The 20,552-nt window shown below is 26.4% G+C and overlaps 3 protein-coding genes across 4 annotated transcripts; 1 reads left to right on the top strand and 2 right to left on the bottom strand.

The window, feature by feature from the left end:
* Positions 1–1,863: 1,863 nt before the first annotated feature.
* LOC134837865 (uncharacterized) lies at positions 1,864–4,390 on the bottom strand. The gene is made up of 5 exons (XM_063853260.1): positions 4,309–4,390; positions 2,758–3,655; positions 2,346–2,532; positions 2,150–2,273; positions 1,864–2,093 (listed from the first exon to the last, which is right to left on the bottom strand). Exons 1-5 carry the CDS (start codon positions 4,388–4,390, stop codon positions 1,864–1,866), a joined length of 1,521 nt encoding a protein of 506 aa, XP_063709330.1.
* Positions 4,391–11,915: 7,525 nt separating this feature from the next.
* LOC134837024 (succinate--CoA ligase [ADP-forming] subunit beta, mitochondrial) lies at positions 11,916–15,831 on the bottom strand. Of its 2 annotated transcripts, XM_063852332.1 has the most exons (8): positions 15,655–15,831; positions 15,430–15,521; positions 15,192–15,344; positions 14,706–15,133; positions 13,679–13,690; positions 13,326–13,504; positions 12,535–12,780; positions 11,916–12,472 (listed from the first exon to the last, which is right to left on the bottom strand). In XM_063852332.1, the coding sequence occupies exons 1-8, from the start codon at positions 15,715–15,717 to the stop codon at positions 12,296–12,298; spliced, it is 1,350 nt and encodes a 449-aa protein (XP_063708402.1). In that variant the 5' UTR covers positions 15,718–15,831; the 3' UTR covers positions 11,916–12,295. The 2 variants fall into 2 exon arrangements, with proteins under 2 accessions (XP_063708402.1, XP_063708403.1); XM_063852333.1 differs by lacking the exon at positions 13,679–13,690.
* A 70-nt stretch (positions 15,832–15,901) lies between these two features.
* On the top strand, positions 15,902–20,295 carry LOC134831090 (palmitoyltransferase Hip14). The gene is made up of 5 exons (XM_063844737.1): positions 15,902–16,039; positions 16,143–16,892; positions 17,750–18,280; positions 18,338–18,620; positions 19,423–20,295. Exons 2-5 carry the CDS (start codon positions 16,167–16,169, stop codon positions 19,785–19,787), a joined length of 1,905 nt encoding a protein of 634 aa, XP_063700807.1. The 5' UTR covers positions 15,902–16,039; positions 16,143–16,166; the 3' UTR covers positions 19,788–20,295.
* The last annotated feature ends 257 nt before the right edge of the window (positions 20,296–20,552 follow it).

The following is a 20,552-nucleotide window of genomic DNA, read 5'->3' as shown; positions in this document are numbered from 1 at the left end:
AATAAAACAAAAAAAAAATCACAGAAAAGGAATTTTTTCTATAAAGAAATTAAAAAATGTAAAAAAAACGATATATAAATGAATGAGTTTCAAATGCAAATTTGTATAAAGTGAAATTTTCACATAATGAATAGTAATGATAAATATAATAAAATTAATATGATACAATATTATTATTATTATTATGTATAACTTTTTCCAGCAATTACCTCCCTCATCTTGAAAATATAAATAAATATATAACAACAATAGTCAATAACAATAAAAAAAATAAATAAACAGTTTGTTAATAAAAATAAATACAAAAAAAAGTAAATAAAATTAAAATAGACTGAAAAAGCGGCAATATATTTGATAAATTCTTATTTTGTGGGAACCAAACACTTTTATTAAAAAAAATTGACAACAAATTAATAAAACATAACACCACAAATCCATTTCAGACGTATTTATATATCTTATATATTTATATAGTTTGAATGAGGCAGGAAAGTGTATTCTATAAATTCATATAGAAAAAAATTAAATAATAATTACAAATTTTTATCATATATATTTTTTATATAATTAATATACATTTATGTATAATATATTTTTTTATGTGGCAGCAAAAATTAATTTTCTATATATTATGTGTATATTATTTTTATATTACATGTATATTATATGCATATAATCCTTATATAACATTCATATAATTTTTATATAATTTTTTTTATACTAAATATCAAAAATTTTATCAATAATTGATGAAAAAATAACTCAATAAGAGTGTTTTTGTTTAATTTATACAATTTAAACTTCGATTTATGCTCAAATTTTTGATATTTAGTATGAAAAAAAATATATATAAAAATTATATGCATATTATATATAATATACGTATTGTATAAATATTATAATATTATGTATTTTATATTATTATATATATTTTATTATATTATATTATATAATATATATGATTATATATAAATCCATAATATACATATAATATAGAAAAAATTAATTTTGTCCGACACATTAATATACATTTATATATATAATGTATATTTTTAATAAAATATATATGATACAAATTTGTCGAAAATATAAAAAATATTCCCGTTTTCAATTAATTTGTTAGAATTGGCTTACAAATTGCTTATTTTGCTTGTAAAAGTGAAGTCACCCGGTATTTTTTGTCTCACAATCGCAAAAAACGCCTGATATTTTGTATTATTATCAAATAATTCGTACTTTTTCTCTGTATCCTTATTACATTATTAATGGGAACCAATTTTAATGGATGAAGTCAAGCCAGTAAAAAAATATGTTTCAAAATATTAATCATCAACTAAAGGAAATAAAAATATATATTAAAAAAAAACTTACAGTAATAACTCATTAAGATTTGTTAGTCTATATAAAAAAAATGAAATAGTCAAAAATAGTCACTATACATTAAATAAACAATAATAAAGTAAGAAATTGGGCAATTTCCATAAAAAAAAATATATAAAAAAACTCACTTTAAGTTGAATTTTGAACAAATTTAAAGAAAAACTCGAGTCCATTATATTATAACATATTTAATAAATAACTAAATTTTTTTATTTTGTATTATTTCCAAATTCTAAATTTATAAAAATAAAACAAAATAATAACAATAATAAGAGAAGTATAAAAATAGAAATTGTGCAGAAGTGTCTGCAATAAATAAATGAAAATGGTGATGATTAAAATGAGAAAAACAAAAAAAAATTATAAATAATAAAATATAATAATAATAATGATAACAGTCAAAAAATAGTCACATTAATTCAATCTTTCAATTTTTTGTTTGAGTGCTTCCATTTTTTTTCGTTTTTTTTTTTTGTTGATTTTTTATCTTGTACTTGGTCGTGCACACTGAAAGTGTGGTTCTTTTTTCGGAATTCCCGTTGGTCCGTCGCTAATTTCGCATAAATTAAGTCCCATTTTTGTCAGCGGATGACATTTGCTCTTTTGGTTGCCCCATTTGCCTCGGAATTTCAACCAATTTGGGGTGTTTGGATCACTTTCCATGTTGTTTGAGTAAAAAATATCAATTTTATCCCACGTTTTCCATGGAATTCCTAAAAATTCGTTTTAAAATTATTTTTTTTTTAATTTTCATGAAAAAAATTCTTACCGAATCCATTGATATCATAAAGTCTCGGCACCCGAACATATCGATGTTTGCCCGGCGCAGTCCATAATCCGTGCGAACCTTCAGCTGAGAACAAAACTGGATGATTTTTCGATGTTCGAACAGTCTGTGTTAATTAAAAAAGAAAGTTTTTTCGTGATTTGATCAATTAGCGATGATTTTTGCTCTAATTTCGTACCTTTGGAAAGTTGGGTTTCTGAAAGATGCCTTTTCGTGTCTCTTGTTTGCGGAAATCGAATGTTCCGGTGCGCGAATGATATGTGTAGAAGGCGCCGGCATCATGTGCAGAGACATACATCTCCGTTGGCATGCTCTTTGGTCCCGGAAAATACAGAGAAACGTGTTCCCAATCGCCAATGTGTCCTCTGAAAATTAAGAAAAATTAAATTAAATTTTGTAAAATTTTCATATTTTTACGAATTTTTTTAATTTTTGATGAATTTTAAGCTTATAAACCATCAAATGGGCTCTCAAGATGAAAATTACGTATTTTTTATTTTTTGATTTTCAAGCTTGAGAACCTTCAAAAAGCAGTTTTTCGTATTTTTTGATGAATTTCACGAAAATTTTTAATAAAAATCAATTCTTACCCGAATTCTTTCTTCGTGCCAAGACAAAAGCCAAAAACCAATGGAATCGGAATTGGACCAAAGGGACCTAAATCGAGCGAGCACATGATTTTTCCCGCCGAATACGGATAAAACATCCAATAATCCACGAAAAAGCTCGTAATTGGCTTCGAATTTGCCGCTTTCGAGCTTTTATTGATCACAGTATTGACAATAGCGCTGGGTTTCCAATCACTTTTCGACTCTTCGTTCATCCATTTTTCCGTTGTCGATGTTTGACTTGCATTTTTGCCGTCTTGTGTCACATTTTCCGTGATATTTGCAACTTTTTCGGGCAACACAACAGTTTCTGCCATCACAACGTGAACCGCAGCAGATGACGTATCAAGCGAACGCGGCAACGAAACTGGAATATATCGATTTTTCGTTGAAATTTCTTTCAAATCGAGACTTTTACGATTTTTCAAGACGTGCGTTTCCAACTTTTCCGTGTCGTCGCCTTCGCACAACGTGACAACCGCATAAATGGGAACTGTTGCATCTTCGCGATTCGGATCTTTGCCGTAAATGAAAGAATCTGTATCTTTCTTCAACGCCTCAATGGGCTTATTTGTCACGAGATACCAACTTTCCGAGAGATTTCCCGTTGGCAATAACGCGACATCAGATCGCAAGTTTTTGTAGTTTCGCTTTATGCGATTCGTTAAAATGCCGTTTTTGAGTTCTTCGAGCTCCTTCAACTCGGAATAATATTCGTCTAATTTGTCGGGATGATCATTCAAGTCATAAATGGGTTTGATGGAGGCGTCAGGTAATTCCGGATGAACGTGTTTGAGGAAATCGTCGACAGACATGGGAAGGTAACGTTCGCCGGGCGCCAACCAAACTAATGGGCTGAATTCTTTGACTAACTCCTCAACTACAAAAAATGATAAAAAAAGGTAAGATATTAAAAATTAATTTTTTTTTTCAAAAGATTTTTTTTTAAAATGGGGCAAAATAAAAAAAAAGTTTTGAAATACTTTTTCATACAAAATTAAACAATTTTTGGTCCTTAATGAATATTTTAATTTTTTTTATGGTATTTTTATTAAAATTTTATAATTTAAAATTGATCTCAGAGTATTTTAAGATAAAAATTCAAACAAAAAAATTTGATAAAAATAATTTTTCAAAAATTTTGAAAAAATATTTTTTTTTGCAAATATTTTTAGAAAATAAAGTTTATATTAAATTAATTTTTTTAATACAAAAATTTTTGAAAATTGAAAATATTTAAAAAAAAAATTTTTAATTTTTTTTTTAATTTTTTTTTTTTAAATTTTTTTTTTAATTTTTTTTAAATTTTTTTTTTTTAATTTTTTTTATGTAATTTTGGTTAAAATATTAAGTTTTTCTTTTTTTTTTTAAAAATTTTTAAACAGACCAAAAAATGATCAATTTTGATGAAATTTTAATTTTTTTTTATTTTGCTACATTGGATTTTGGGCTTTTGAAATAGGGCATGGGACAAAAACATAGAAAAAAATTTTGAAGCAGCCTAAAAAATATTTTAAAAAATTAAAAATTTACCTGCTTGTAACTCCAAAGAAACGTCTGCAGCGAAAACAGTCGATGACAGTAAAATTGCGTTAAAAACTAATGTGACGATCATAATTAATTTTGTGTATATCCATCTTCTTAGCGGCCCCATTCATTACCTTGAAGAAAGAAGAGAAAGATCATTAAACTCCAATATAAAAGGCAGCAATCAACTGCAATGAAAGGGAAAACGACAGGCGCCTACATCAATAAAAAAAGGTAATTTTAACAACTTTACATTAACAAAACTCGAAAATTATCACTTCACACTTTAACGACCTTTCAAAATTTTTCAAGATTCACGTATTCAAGGTCATTATAACTCGTTGTTTGTTCAAAAAATTTTAATTTTTTTGTTGGTAAATCTCTATTATTCGCACCTTCGTATTAAAATTAAATTTGAAAAATGCTTTGACAGTTAATTAAAGAGCTTATCACTTGTTTACAAGACTTATTTTGTGTAATTTTCAATGAATAATGGCACACAATTTCTTTTGTAGCGCACTCTTTTGCATCGTTTTCACGTTTTTGCAGCTCTCTTGAACGTTTCATGCCACAAATTGATGAAAATGTGAGATACGAGAGAATCGAGATTCCCGTAAATGGCAAAAGGTGCACAAGTTATTTATGTAAAAGTCGCCAATTATGTCTGCAAAGAAGTAAAATCGAGCATTGATCTTTCGAAGCATGGAAAATTGAACAAAAATACACGTTTCGGTTTGTAAGGAAGTTTGGTTACAATTTTTTTTTTACATGTCGAGGGAAAAATTACGGAAATTTATTTGTTTTTTTGTAAAAGGCATGATTGTTGATGTTGGATTATGTGCTTGCTTCCTCGTTTGTGCAAGTAACTGTTTAATTGTTATTTTCGTAGGTTTTTACGCTTCGATTGCAACAAAAACATTTCACTCTAATGTACAAATGTTGCAGTTGTTGTTGCATTATGCAAAAATCGGTGCATTTTGTTGCGTTGCACATGTAGAAGGAAATATTTGGTACAATTGTTCAAAAAGGTAATTTAAATGAAAAAAAAATTTTTTTAAGTTTTTATGAATGTCTGTCTGTTTTTTATGATAAAATATGTTTAATATAATTCTTTTTTTATTTTTTTTTGTTTTTTAATTTTTTTTTTCAGAATTTCAGATTTTTTTTTCAGACGAAAAATTTTTTTGCCTATTGGATTCAATTTGAAGACCTCCAAGATTTTGACATAAAAACAATTTGGAAAGACGGAACTCATCAAATGTACAAAATTTGTCAATTGTGATGGATTGTACTGTCGCATTGAAAAGATTCGATCAACCAAGGGATATATGAATGAAATTAAACAGATTCAGTACAAATTGTGGCCGATTTAATTTTCTCCTCAATAAATGGCAAATTACACCTTCGCCGCTATGTGATTGCGATGAAATACAATCTATGCAACATATAGTCGAAAAATGCCCAAATCGTAATTTTTCAGAAGAACTTTCAACACTCAATAAACTAAGTTAATCAGCCATACATTGGTTAAAAACTTTAGACTTACAAATTTAAATTTTGAAAATCCATAAATTTATGCACAAATGCATACAAATGGTCTGAAAGCTAAATTTTTAAGTTTCACCAAAAACAAAATTTCTTATATTTTCGAGTTCCTTCAAGCTTTATTAATGCAAAAAAATCAATTGAAATCAAAAAATTGAATTAAACTTTGAAATTGATGATTTTTTTAAAAATTATTATTAATTTTTAATAAAAAATTATTTTAAAAAAAATTTAAAAAATTTCAAATAAAGTAATTTAAATAAAAATTAATTAAAAAATATTTTAAAAATTTTATTTCAAATTTTTTAAATTTTTTTAAATAATTTTTTTTAAAATTAATAATAAAATTCAAAATTTTGAAAATTACGTTTTTTGTATGAAATATGGTGCATATGTGCGATTTATCACATTAGCCCTTCATATATTATATTTATATTATTTTTTTTTGTTCAAAAAAATTAAAAAAAAAATTAATACTGACATTTTGAAAATTTTGTTCGATATAACTATTTACTAAAATCCTTAAAAAACGAATTTGACGATCTAATTTATTTTTATATTTCTTAATTAATTATACGAAAATTCATAAAAATACGCTCACATCTATTAAAAATTATCTTTAAAAAATTAAACTTTTATCTAATAATAAAAATATTAACAATTGCTCCAATTTACGGTTAATGTCTTATTGTTGTTTGATAAGATGCAGACAGAAATCCAGCAGATTTCAATGTTTGATAGCTGAACTAGTTTTTTGAAAGCGATGCATTTATTACTGTTAGTTACATTGTAACTATTTTTTCTTAATTTTACATAAAATTGAGTCACGTTTTTTAAAAGTGCACTGAAATGACCTCATTATTCATCTAAATTATTAAAAAAAATCACAAAATCTACATTCACCACAATAAATCAAAAATTAGTTACACATCGATGCATTTTTTTTTGTAAGCGCCAACTTGTCACAATATTTCCATAAATAATCAGATTTGGAAGATAATTGTTAGATAATTTTTTGTTTTTTTAATATTTTTGTGTAATTTTTTTAAAAATATTTTTTTGTCCTTTCACCTCACGTTTTTTTTATGTTTTTATTTTTTTTTTTATAAATTAATAGATTCAATTTTTTATCATCAACGGGATCGGATATAAAACTAAAGCAACATCCGTAAACACATTTTAGTGATTTACATTAAAAAAAATGTTGCCCGAAGAAAAGAAAATATTTTTTGAAAGAAAGACATCAGGTGACTCGTTCATGCCGCTTTTATGCAAATTTATTATTCCGAGGTTTGTTTTTATTTTTTTTTTAATTCGCAGAAATTTTTTTTTTAATTTGGGGTGTAAACTAATTCACATTTCTTTCTTTCTTCTTTTTTTGGGCAGTCTCGAAAATAGATTGTCAATATGTAAAAATGACGTTGACGCGCACAATTCGAAGAAAGTAGGTCTAATTAGAGTGGTTTTATTGCATCGGATCAGATTAACTCTTTTTTTTTGTCTCGAGCAGCAATTTTTAGAAATTTTTGCTTTTTTCGCACAAAACGTACCAAAATGTTCACTTTGATAGATTTTATCACTGTTGCTGCTTCTGATGTTGCGATGGAGAAAATACTTGCATCTTCTCTCTTTTCTCACAATTTCACGTGTCTACAAGTTGCGTTATCGCAAGTGCATTCGTACACATGTTGTCTGATAAAAAATCGATCGTCGTTATGCTTTTCTGCTTCGAAATGTTGGTTATTTTATCCAAAACATGAATTTCATCTATTTTGCCTTGATTAATAATAACGTTAATGACAATGAAAACAACTTCGAACCGAACCGAAAAATTCACATTTACGATTTTGCAGACACATGAAAGTGATTTTAGTACTTTTTTTTTGCAGTTTTCGTACGACGACGACGACGACAACGTTTCCGACGAACAGCAAACAGTTGACCGTATCGGTGCGCGAAGAAATTTATACTGAGCTGGTATACCATCTAAAATTAGTTGTTTACCCATATTTTTGAGTTGTTGTTAATGTAAAATGTGTGAGTTGTATGGCGATATGTGGTTGTTCGTCGAAGAAACTCACCAAAATAAAAGAAGTACTAATAATGCACGATATGGGCTTCTGTTTACAATGCGATATGTCGAACATTCTATGAGCATATGTTGTGCAGCATGATTAGAAAGGGTGATTTTTTGAACAAGTTTTTTTTTTGCTTTTTGATATTTTCAAATAATTTGATTTTTTTTTATTTTTAGGAAAGTACGTTGATGTTCAATTTTAAAGAAGTTCGTAAATACCTGAATATGTGTAAATTGAAACTGAATATTGATAAAATTAGGTTTAATGAAAATTAATCTTTAATTAAAAGAAGGCGACATTTTTTGATGTTTGTGATATCAAAAAAAAAAAAAAAAAAAAATGTTTTAGAAATTTTCATAAAAAAATCCTATTTTGATATTAAAAAAATATAAATTCAAATTATTTCAGTTCAAAATAAATTTTTTGTTTTTCGTTAGTTAAATAATTTTTAATTTAAAATAAAAATCAGCAAAAAAAAAATTAATTAATTAAATTTTTAAAATTTAAATTTATTTATTTTTACAATTTAATTTTAAATAAATTTGAATTTTGTCAAAATTATTAAAATAAATTTATTTTATTTTTAAAATTAAATTAAATTCAAAATTAATTAAATTAATTTTTTGTCATAATTAATTTTTTTTCCAAAAATTTTTAATTAAACCTATTTTAAAAAAGGCAATATAATGAATTTTGATAATTCTTATTTAAAAAAAACTTGATCGAAATAGGAGCAAAATAATTTCGATTTTTTTTTTTTGAGAAATTTTAATGAAATATTTCCGATTTTGGTATTTTAAAAAGTTAAAAAATTAAGATTTAAAATTTTTTCAGTTTAAAATCATTTTTTTTTATCTTTTGTATGTTAAATTAATTAAATTAATTTTAATAAATAAATTATTAAAAATTTTAAATAAAAATTTTATTTTATTTAATTAAAAAAAATTTTAAATTTTGAATTTTAAAAATTTTAAATTTTTTAAAATTCATTTTATTTTTTAAATTAAATTAAATTGCAAATTAATTTTTTGTCATAATTAATTTTTTTCCCAAAAATTTTTAATTAAATAAATAAATTTATTAATTTTATATTTAAAAAAAATTGATTTAATTTTCGATTTTTTTTTTTTTAGATAAATTTTTTTGAAATATTAAAAAAAAATTGATTATTTAAAATTTTTTTAGTTAAAAATTATTTTTTTATTGTATGTTAAAATAATTTAAAAAAATTAAATAATTAATTAATTTAAGTTAATTAAAAAATTAAATTTATTTAAATAAATAAGTTTATTAAAAATTTTAAATAAAAAATTAATTTTATTTAATTAATTTTAATTATTAAAAAATTTATATTTTGAATAATAATTTTTAATAAATTTAAAAAATTTTTTAAATTTATTTTATTTTTAAAATTATTTAATTATTTTTAAAATTTAATTATTTAAAATAAAAATTAATTTATTTACTTTAAATCTTTAAATTAATTTTTACATTTTTTCTTTATTTTTTGAAAGTTGATGAAATTTAAAAGATTATAAAATATTAAAATATTATGAGACATTTGAATGTAAAATTTGTTCCTCTCTATTGCATTCACGTTACTCACTATCACAATCCGCTATTTTATTTTTTTTCATTTCTCTTTTATCCACATATTTACGCTTAAAATTCACGCGTGCTTGAATGCAACTCGTCTCTCATTTTACAAGTTTTTGTATTAAGTTAAGCATCTCTTGATAATTCTTTGTTTGTTTGTTTTTTTAACAGCAAAAAAAAAATACTAAAGATTTACTCACCTTGATAGCTCGTATGACTTGAGCACGAAACGATTTAATTTCAGCGCACACGTCTCGATTTTTTTTTCTTTTTTGGTAATTTAATGATTTTTTATGTGATTAATGTAATCATAAGTCGTTTCAAATGACCTTGAATAGATGCCTCGGCGGCAAAATGTGTAAAAATTGCATAATACCCGCGTTTTTTTATCTCTTTTTAATGATGTTGAACGAAATTATGTGCAATTTTGTGCGTAAAGACAATTAAATATGTTCGCTCTATTTGAAAAAAAAAATAAAATAAAAAAAAAGAGGAAACCTAATTTTTTTGTGTGTCAAATATGAGACCGGTAATTTAGCTTCGAAACGTTTCATTTTATTGAAAGTGATAGTAATTGCAATGCAAGACGAATAAGGCGAATGAAATGTGGAGCAAGAACAACCATGTGATTAGTAAAGTGAGATGACGATGATGATGATGATGTTGATGGAAAGTGGTTGACTTTTCGTTTTATTTTAATTATCGTCATTATTGCTCGTTATTGCAACCCTTTCTCTCTTTTTATTCGTAATTTACATATTTAACCCAAATTTAGAAAAAAATCGGGTTTCCTGCTTAATTTTTTTGAATTGAAGTCTCTTGTCTCATAAATCTCCGCATAATTACGAGATTTATTCATGTTTCATTGATTGCCGGCTCAAAAATTAACATTTTATTTATTTTTCGATAATGAAAAATAAAACGGAGCTTGACCATGAAAAAGGAGAGAGAGGTGAGTAACATGTGAATTGATCAAATTAATATTTAAATACCTGTTTTGACTCTTTTTTCGGGTACAATCAACGGAATGAGATACATAAAGTTCATTGATACCGCAGTTAAGATGAAAAAAAATGTGTTGCCAAACCGTGAATGTTAAATGTTGCAGCAAATAAAACACATGAATTCACATGAGATAGTCAATATTGAAAAAAAAAGATTGAGACGTGAATTGAGCAAGTTACTTTAACAAGGTTGAATAATTTTGAATAAAAGTTGGCAATTTTTTTTTTTGGATTTACTTAATATGGGGAATTGTCATTTTTGTGTTCGAATAACGGATTCTTTCACGTTCTTGACACAGTTAGGAATGACGAACAGAATTTTTGAGTGAAATGTTGATCGATTTTTGGATTTTATTCGTCATTGACTTGACAAAAAAATTTAATAAAAAAAAAATTAAATAATTTTTCAAAAAAATTTTTTTTTTCAAAATTTAAAAAAAAAATAATAAAATAAAATTTAAATTAAATTAAATAACTATTATTGAAAAATTAAATAATTTAATTTAAATATTTATTTTTTTATTCGTTCAATTGATCAAAATTAAAAAAAAATATACATATAAATATTTTAGAAAAAAATTAAATTATTTTTTTTAAATTAAAAAAAAAAAATAAATTAATAAAAATAAATAAAAATTAATTTATTGATTATTTAACTATTTAATAAATTTTTACTTTTATTATTTTTGAAATAATTTTTCATTTATTAAATTTTACTTTAATTTTATTTTACCAAAAAGTATGAAAAAAAAAATTAGAAAAAATTTATACAAAAAAATATAAAATAAAATTTAAATTAAATTGAATAATTACAACATTCAATTATATATAAAAGTTATGAAAAAAAAGATTAAAAAAAAATTAATAATAAATTTTGAAATAAAATTTAATAATTTTTATTATTATGAATTATTAAATAAATTGATGAATTAAATGAAGTAACGGGTAAATAAATTAAATAATTATTATTTAAAAAATTAAATAATTTAATTTTAATTTTTTTTATTTTTTAAGTACGAAAAAAAATATTAATAAAAATATAATTAAATAATAATTAATTAAATTAATAATAATTAAAAAAAATAATTTAAAGATAAAATTTGCAAAATTTGAAATAATTTAAAAAAATAATGAAAATTTTTTATTTAAAATCCAAAGTCATATTTTTAATTTAATTTCCATATTTATTTATTAATTTTTTCATTTTCTTTATAATTTATTCATAATTTTAATAATTTTTATCTTGAATTAGAGCGTAGACAACATCGAGTGTGCTTGCGAAAAATTCAACATAAAACAACTGAACAAACTCATTGCACAAACTAAATACCTCTCTTAATTAAAAAATTTGAATAAATATCATTCAAAGTAAGAAAAATAACTTAAAAGGTGCGATTAAAACAAGATTTCTTTATTTATTTTGCATAATTTTGCTATTAATACATTTTTCCTTCATTATTTTTTAATTTTTGTTACGGAGTCAAGCTATTTATTTTTTTATTCTTAATTTTTTTGTTTAAAATATTTTTTTTTGATCATGGGAACATCGACACATCTGTTGGTGCAATTTATTTACTTTTATTTTTGAACTTTGTGAGTATGAAAAAGTTAACTTTTTATTTTTTACATCCAGAAGTTTGTTTTTTTTTAAGTTTAATAATTTAATTTCGAACACAAAACAATTCAAATTCATACTTTGTAGAATCAAAAAGTGTGTAGACAATAAATAAATTTTGTTATTATTTAGATTTACGACCTTACAGAAACCACTTAGATATGGTATTCTGGGGGAATTTCGAAGCTAACATCCAAACGAGCTTCGCGAGCGAGGTGAACAATTTGCGCCAAGTGAACGGATAACATGGCAGCTTCATCTAAATCGTCTTTCGGTAAGATTCGTAACTCGGATTTCTTGATAAGTTCCTTGGCTTCGTTGACGTTGGTGCCCTAAAAAGCGAAATTTTTATTATTTTTCATGAATTTTCAATTTTTTTAAAGGGAAAAATTACTTGAAGTCGAACGATGATAGGCATCTTGATGTTGAGCTCTTTCGCTGCGGCAATAATACCTTCGGCAATGACGTCGCAACGCATAATACCTCCGAAAATGTTGACCAAAATAGCGTGCACTTTGGGATCAGCAGTAATGATTTTAAATGCTTCGCGTACAGCATCAACTGTTGCGCCGCCGCCAACATCCAAGAAGTTTGCTGGATCTCCTCCGTGCAATTTGATGATGTCCATGGTAGCCATAGCCTAAAAAAAAGTGAGATTTTTGATTAGTTTTGATTCTTTTAAAAAAGAAAAATTAAAAAAATTCTTAAAATTGAAGTTGTTCGAGCAAATTTTTGATTCATAAGAAATTAAATTTTAATAATTTTCGCTCAAAATTTAATTTTAGGTCAGATTTAAAATTTAAAATCGTCAAAAAAAAATTAAAAAAATTTTTATAGCAAGTTTTTGATCAAAAATTCATTAAAAAATTAAAATAAAATATTAAAATTTAAATTTTTTAAAATATTAAATTTTTACTTTTTTTTTTAATTATTCAAAAATTAAATCTTTTCATTATTTTTTTTAATTAAAATTTTATTTCATAATTTTTTTTTTTTAATTTTTTTTCCAAGATTTTTTTTCTTAAAAAATTTGTTTAAAAAGCTCGAGTTTTTTTTTTATTAAAAATTTGTAAAATAATTAAAAATTTAAAATTTTAAAGCAAATTTTCGAACAAAAATTTCAATTTAAATTTTTTTCTTAAAAAAATCTCTTTAAAAGCGAAATTAATTAAAAAAAAAACTCACCAAACCTGCGCCATTAACCATGCATCCAATGGATCCATCTAACGCGATGTAGTTAAGATCGAATTTCGCTGCCTCAACTTCTTGCATATTCTCCTGAGACCAATCACGCAACGCAAAGAGATCCTTTTGTCTGAACTCGGCGTTGTCGTCAAAACGCATCTTTGCATCCAACGCAAAGTCTTTATTAAAAAAAAATGATAAAGAGAAAAAAATTTTAATTAGCTGATAATATTGCGAAGAAATAACCTGCATCAAGGAAACAGAAATTGTACACAAAAGAGAGATAAGAAAGAAAGATGACGTGAAAGGTCAAAGAAGAGAAAGAAATTTATAAATAGGATTTGTTTACTTACACTGCGTTCCCTCTGTGAGTTTTTAAATCCCATTTTTTGATGAAATCGATCGTCGTTCAGGTGATTTACGTGCATTTGTGATGTCGCGAACGTGCAATTGATCATGAGATTGGAAGGTGTTAGTTACATTCACATGTATTTGTGTTCATTAGACACGAGGTATTATTTGGTTTTTTCATTAGATTTTCATACATTTTGGTTCAGGTCGTGAAAAAAATTACAAGGATGATTTAATTAAATTTTTTAAAAATATGAATGATTTTTTGATGATAAAAACAGAAGCGGAGCTGCCTTCAATTTTTGGTCAAGGACAGTTTTTTCGCTCTATTCTAATTTTTTTTCTATTTTAGGTTGTTCTAATTTTGTTTCAAAATTTTTGTCTTAAAATTTTTTTTACAATTTAAAAAATATAAAATTTCATTAATTTTTTTTTTTAATATTTTTCATGGGAAAATTTTTAAATTTTATTAAATTTCACAAAAAAAATTTTTTAAATCAATTTTTAAGAATTTTTTTAAATTTTATTTTCACGATTTTTTTTATTTTTTAAAAATTTCTTAAAAAAAAATATTTGATAAAATTTTAAATTTTCAAAAATTATTTTTTTTTTTAATATCTTATAAAATTTTTTATTAATTTTGGAGAAATTTTTATTATTTATTTTATTTTTTCATTTTTTTTCAATATTTTCAACCAATATTTTTTTTTAATTTTTTTCAATTTAAAAAAAAAAATTTTTTCTTAAAAAAATAAATTTTTTCTTAAAAAAAAATTTTTTAAAAAATTTTATAAAAATTTTTTTTTAAATTTGTTTCAATTTTCAAAAAATATTTTAAAATTTTTTAAAAAAAAATGTCTTAATTTTTAAAATAAAATTTTCTTATTTTTTAAAATTTTTTTTTTTTTTTTTATTTTTGAATATATTTTAACTCGAAACAAAATTTTTGAAACAATTTTTTGTCCAACCTAATTTTTTTCTATAAAAATCTCACTTTTTTACAAATAAAAACAAAAAATTAATACTCACGTGTTTCGTTAGCATCCTCAGCATACGGGTTAATTTCTACCAAAAGGGCGTCTTTCTTGACGAACAAATCGTACAAGTTGAGTAACATTTTCACCGTGTCATCCAAATGATCGTCCAAGCCAACAGCTTTTGTCACTTTTGCAGCTTGTTCTTTCGTCAATCCCTTCGCAATGTCAATTGGCTCGTAGACAATCGCCTCCGGGTTTTCCGCAGCAACTTCCTCGATATTCACTCCGCCTTGTGACGACGCAATAACAACGGGTCCATTGAAGGCACGTTCCATCATCACAGCGAAATAGAATTCACGACGAGGGAATTTACGTTCAGCTACCATAACCTTGTTGCAAATACGACCTCCGGCGCCTGTTTGTTTCGTCACTAACAGTTGACCGACCATTTTTGAGGCGATTTCTTTGGCTTCTTGAGCACTAAAAAAATATTTTTTTTAAAAAAATTTAATTTTTTTGTTAAATTTTTAATTTTTACTTGTTAATAACTCGCACGCCGCCTTTCAATCCGTTCTTGAAATGACCTTTGCCTCGACCTCCTGCCAAAACTTGAGCCTTCAAGATGAGATTTTTCGTTTTCAAGTCATTCGCGATCTTTTCTGCTTCCGCGCCAGATGCTGCAACGCCGAATCTGTCGTAAAAAAATCATCAAAACAAAATTCAAGTGATAAGAATTGACGTCATCTTCTAATAAAAATTCCAAAAAAATTACTCACTTTGGTGTCGGGATTCCCGCTTCATTCAACAAGCTGTAACTGATGTGTTCCTGAACGTTCAAGTGACGCACGGTGCTTGCAGCTCCCAAAATCTACGAAAAAAATGCATCATTCATTAGAGAAAGGTTCGATTTTTGCGTAATTCCTTCACGCAAATGTTGCAAAATGTTTACAAAAAATTTGTTATATAAGACGAGGAGCAAAAAATTGTCGAAAATGACTCACCTTTGGAGAACATTGGCTCGCGAGGCGGATGCCTGTTCCGAATTTCGTCAATAAGGAGGACATTGTGGTTTTTTTCTACGAGTTATTTGAGTTTTTTTCGACGAGCTTCGGGGAGTTTTTCGTCTTTTTTGCTTTCGCTTTGAGTTGATTTTGATTTTTGACAAAGCGAAATGTCAAATTGTTTCGATATTTCGCCGCATTTCCGTTTCCGACGCCAAACCGGATATGGATCTCGTGCAAAAAGCGCCATCTAGCGACTTATCAATTTGTTATTTTCCAAAAATCGAAGAGAAAATCGTGAAAAAATCGTGAAAATTGATGTCGTCGAGTGTTGTTTTAGCTAATTTCTGCTAAAATATCATCAGCAGCGCGTGTTCCATCTGAGGTACGATGAAAATTGTTTTTTAATTGGCGATTTTTTGTGATTTCCTGTCGATTTCGGGTGTTGTTCTGATTTTTAATTTTAATTTCTTCCGGCAATTTTGCAGATTCTCATCAAACAACCGAAAGCCATGTACCAACGAACGTGCGGAGCTGCGGCAGGCGTCGCTGGATGCAGTGTTCCCATTCATTCGCACGATTGCGAACGCGAACCGTGTCTCAATCTGCAGGCGAACAACAAACACAACACACAAAATAGTCAGCCCCCGATCGAACACGATTACAGCGGCTTCGATATCGTCAAAGCGACGCAATACGGAGCCATTGCGCGTGTCAAGGAACTCGTTGAAGCCGGATGGGATGTCAATCAGCCGGATGCCGAGACAGTAACGTTACTCCATTGGGCCGCAATTAACAATCGACGGGACTTGATACGATATTTTCTCGACAAAGGTGCCATTGTGGATGCCATTGGGGGCGAATTGCAGGCGACGCCGTTGCATTGGGCAACGCGACAAGGCCATCTCGGATCTGTTGTGTTACTTTTGGCAGCGGGAGCAGATCCCAGTGTACGGGATGCCGAAGGGATTTCGTGTATTCATCTCGCAGCGCAATTTGGGCACACGGCACTCGTTGCGTATTTCATTGCGAAGGGCGTTTCGCCCGATTTACAAGATCGCGGAGGTATGACAGCACTTATGTGGGCTTCGTGGAAAGTTTCGGCATTAGATCCTGTGCGATTGCTCATCACATTGGGCGCAAATCCGTCGTCGATTGATCATACGCATGGCAATACTCCGCTTCATTGGGCTATTTTAGCGAGAAATCACACAGCAATATCTACTCTCGTGTTAAAGGTATGAATTTTTTAAGTAAAAATTATCAAAAGAATTCATTTTTTGTCAGAAATGTTTTTTAAAAATTCATTTCGAAATCAAAAATTTTTTTTCGAAACTTTTCATTTTAGGATCTAAATATTTTATTTTAAGATTTGAAAATTTTTATTTTTTCGAAATCAAAAATAAATAAAATTTTTTTTTAAAATTGAAAAAATTTCAAAAAAAATTTTTTTTTAAGATTTGAAACGTTAATTTTTACAAGAAAAATTTCATTTCGAAATCAAAAATTTTTTTTCGAAATAAAATTTTTTTTTTCGAAATTAAAAAAATATTTTTTCGAGATTAAAAAATTTTATTTCGAAATTAAAAAATTTTATTTCTATTAAAAAAATTTTATTTCGAATTAAAAAATTTTATTTCGAATTATAAAAATTTTATTTCAAGTTTTAAAAATTTCATTTTCTCAAATCTAAAAAAAAAATATTTCGAAATTAAAAGAGTTTCTTTTCGAAATTAAAAAAAAAATCTTTCAAAATCTAAAATTTTTTTATCAAAGTCTAAAATTTTCTTTTCGGTTTCGTATTTTTTTTCGAAATTTTCAAATTTTTTTTCGAAATCTAAAATTTTTTACGAAATCTAAAAATTTTTTTTCGAAATCGAAATTTTTTTCGAAATTTAATAATTTCTTTTCAAAATCTAAATTTTTTTTTCGAAATTCAAAAAATTTCTTTTCAAAATTAATTTTTAAATTTCTTTTTGAATACGAAAAAATTAATTTTCATAAATTTCATGGCAAAAATGAATTCTTTTGAAAATTTATTGATAAAAATCGATCGATTCTTATCTCTCACGCAACTTTTATCTGTTTATTTTAGGGTAAAGCAAGCTTAGATATACCAAATTTGCGTGGGGACACGCCGCTATCGATGCTTCAAGCACATCTGGGCTCCGTATGGATCGGATCGAAAGTCGCGGAGCGTGTACGGGAAAAAATCCAGATGCAACAAAAGCGAAATTTCGTGACAAAACTCATGCTCGATAAGCGATTCCGTCATTGGGCAATGATTGCAACGCCGTTCCTCGTTTACTATCTCATCGGACTCCTACTTAGTGCAAATACCTTGTTTATCATCAAATTCTTTCTCGCCGGATGCTTGTACGCCGTCGTATGGACCATCGGCAAACGCTTATTTGACGAAACGCTAATGGCGTTGCTTCCTCTTAGTATTTATATGGGCACAAAAGTGTGGTTTTACGTGACATGGATCACGTATATCGCGCCGCAAGTGTCAACAATGACGACAATGGGCTTTCTCGTGTGCAGCGGCGGTCTCTGGATGTGCTTTTGGAAGTCGTGGCGCGGAGATCCCGGAATTATTCAACCTACGAAGGAACAGAGATATCGAGTAAGAGATTTTTTTTCAAAAAAAATATGAAAAATTTTCATAAAAATATTTTTTTAGACAATTGTTGAACTTTCGGAAAGCGGAGGCGGAGGATTTGAACCTTCAGCTTTTTGTTCAGCATGTTTGGTTCGAAGACCTGTGAGGAGTAAACATTGCTCCGTGTGTGATAAATGCGTCGCGAGATTCGATCATCATTGTCCGTGGGTTGGAAATTGCATTGGCGCGAAGAATCATCGACATTTTATGGGATTCCTTTGGATTTTGCTCGTCATGTGTATTTATATGATGTACGGAGGCTTCAGATATTTCCAAGCTGAATGTACAATTCCTGTTGATAGAAGTAAGTATCATGTCAAAATTTTTTAAAAAGTGAATTTTCCTTAAAATTTCGAAAAATCGTTCAAATTATCTTCTAAAATTAAACAAAATTTCAAAATAATCTTTAAAAATAAAGAATTAAAATTAAATGAAATTTTTCATAAAAATTTAATAATTTTAAATTTTTTGTTATTGTCTCAAATTTTTAAGTTTTTCTAAATTTTTTTTGAAAAATCATACATATTAATTTTTTTCTAAATTTTCACAATTTATCAAAATTCTTAATTTTTTTTTTCAAATTTCTTAAAATTTTACAATTTTTCGAAATTATTAAATTTTTACAAATTTTCAAAATTCTTAAATTTTTATATTTTTAAAAAATTTTTTTTATAATTTTTCAAAATTCTTAAATTTTTACAATTTTTCAAAATTCTTAAATTTTTAAAAATTTTTCGAAATTCTTAAATTTTTTAAAAATTTTCAAAATTCTTAAATTTTTAAAAATTCTTATATTTTAAAAAAATTTTCAAAATTCTTATATTTTTAAAAATTTTCAAAATTCTTATATTTTTAAAAATTTTCAAAATTCTTATATTTTTAAAAATTTTTGTTTTAAATTTTTTAAATTTTTAATTTTTTTTAAATTTTTTTAAATTTTTTTTTTAAATTTTTTACTCAATTACTTTATTTTTTTTATTTTATAACAATTTTTTTAAATTTTAACGAAAATTTACTTTTTTTTTAAAAAAAAAATTTTAAAAAAAAATTAAAAAACTTAAAAATTTGAAAAAAAAATATAAAATTATTTTTTTTTCTATTTTTAGATCCCTTCACAGGCTTTTACGCCATCGGACAATGCAATCCATGGGTAATGTGGACAATGTTCAACGCTTTTATCCACAGCATTTGGGTTTGTGTGCTCGCGCAATGTCAAACATATCAAATTGTGTGGCTCGGCATGACGACAAACGAGCGCATGAATCGCGGGCGTTATCGCCATTTCCAAGCAAAAGGCGGCAAAAGTCCCTTTACACGGGGCGCTCTCAACAATTTAATCGATTTCCTCGAATGCAATTGCTTTGGGCTCGTCAAACCCGTCGTCACGGACTGGATGAATTACTTCGAGTTCGATAAGCAGGCGGAGCACGAGCCTCTTTTGCGACCCGTCGACAACTATCAGTATGTGTGAGTAAAGTTAAAGGGATTGGGCACGTGTTTCCAGACATCGGCAACGACAACGACGACAAACATCAACTACAAGGAAGCGGATATGGTGTAAGGAAACGACAACAAAGGCGACGAAAAAGACAAATTGAAGATGAACAACCACCGTTTTATATTCCTCCAACTTGATGTTGTGTCCGTAAATGTGTGTTGTGTGTCATGCTCAACTCCCTTTCTCCTCCAATTTACGTTAATTTTAAGCAGAAACGATCAAATGGCTCCAAAAAGAAACTTTTACTTGATAAGTTTTGCGTGTGGTAACAAATTGCTTTACAATTATTCTTAGACGTTAAGTATAAAAATGCTTATTTTTCCAACATACGTACATAAATTGACACATTTCCGCACTATTATTTATTATAATTAATTGTCTTCAGGAGAAATCAATCAAAATTTACATAGAATATCAAATTTTGTACATATTTTTATTAATACAGCACACAAAAAGTTAAAAATTTTCCGCACGACATTATTAATTTTTGAAAATTTTCCTCAAATTTTTGGATGTTCGCTTCAAATCAACATGCATTTAAACATAAAATAATAGAAATACTCTAAAATAACCAGAAAATTCATAAAAAAATCGCTTTCCAACAAGCCATCAAGAAATAGATCTAGTCAAAGCTTCATTTTTCACACATTTAAGAAATTTAGTAATAAAATAATCCTTAAACATGTAAAAAAAAATGTCTTCACAATGAAATGAACGATGATGTAGTTTCATAAGGCC

This window comes from Culicoides brevitarsis, chromosome 1 (genome assembly GCF_036172545.1).
Source record: "Culicoides brevitarsis isolate CSIRO-B50_1 chromosome 1, AGI_CSIRO_Cbre_v1, whole genome shotgun sequence".
NCBI lineage: Eukaryota > Metazoa > Arthropoda > Insecta > Diptera > Ceratopogonidae > Culicoides > Culicoides brevitarsis.
This window is presented reverse-complemented; position numbering and strand designations above follow the sequence as displayed.

Coding starts and splice junctions, on each gene's coding strand:
- LOC134837865 (XM_063853260.1), bottom strand. CDS start 4,390: ATGATCGTCACATTAGTTTTTAACGCAATTTTACTGTCATCGACTGTT. Junction 2,533..2,757: donor GGCACGAAGAAAGAATTCGG/GTAAGAATTGAT, acceptor CTTAATTTTCAG/AGGACACATTGGCGATTGGG. Junction 2,094..2,149: donor TTATGATATCAATGGATTCG/GTAAGAATTTTT, acceptor ACGAATTTTTAG/GAATTCCATGGAAAACGTGG.
- LOC134837024 (XM_063852332.1), bottom strand. CDS start 15,717: ATGTCCTCCTTATTGACGAAATTCGGAACAGGCATCCGCCTCGCGAGC. Junction 15,345..15,429: donor GCGGGAATCCCGACACCAAA/GTGAGTAATTTT, acceptor TTTTTACGACAG/ATTCGGCGTTGCAGCATCTG. Junction 12,473..12,534: donor CTATCATCGTTCGACTTCAA/GTAATTTTTCCC, acceptor TTCGCTTTTTAG/GGCACCAACGTCAACGAAGC.
- LOC134831090 (XM_063844737.1), top strand. CDS start 16,167: ATGTACCAACGAACGTGCGGAGCTGCGGCAGGCGTCGCTGGATGCAGT. Junction 16,893..17,749: donor TATCTACTCTCGTGTTAAAG/GTATGAATTTTT, acceptor TGTTTATTTTAG/GGTAAAGCAAGCTTAGATAT. Junction 18,281..18,337: donor CGAAGGAACAGAGATATCGA/GTAAGAGATTTT, acceptor ATATTTTTTTAG/ACAATTGTTGAACTTTCGGA.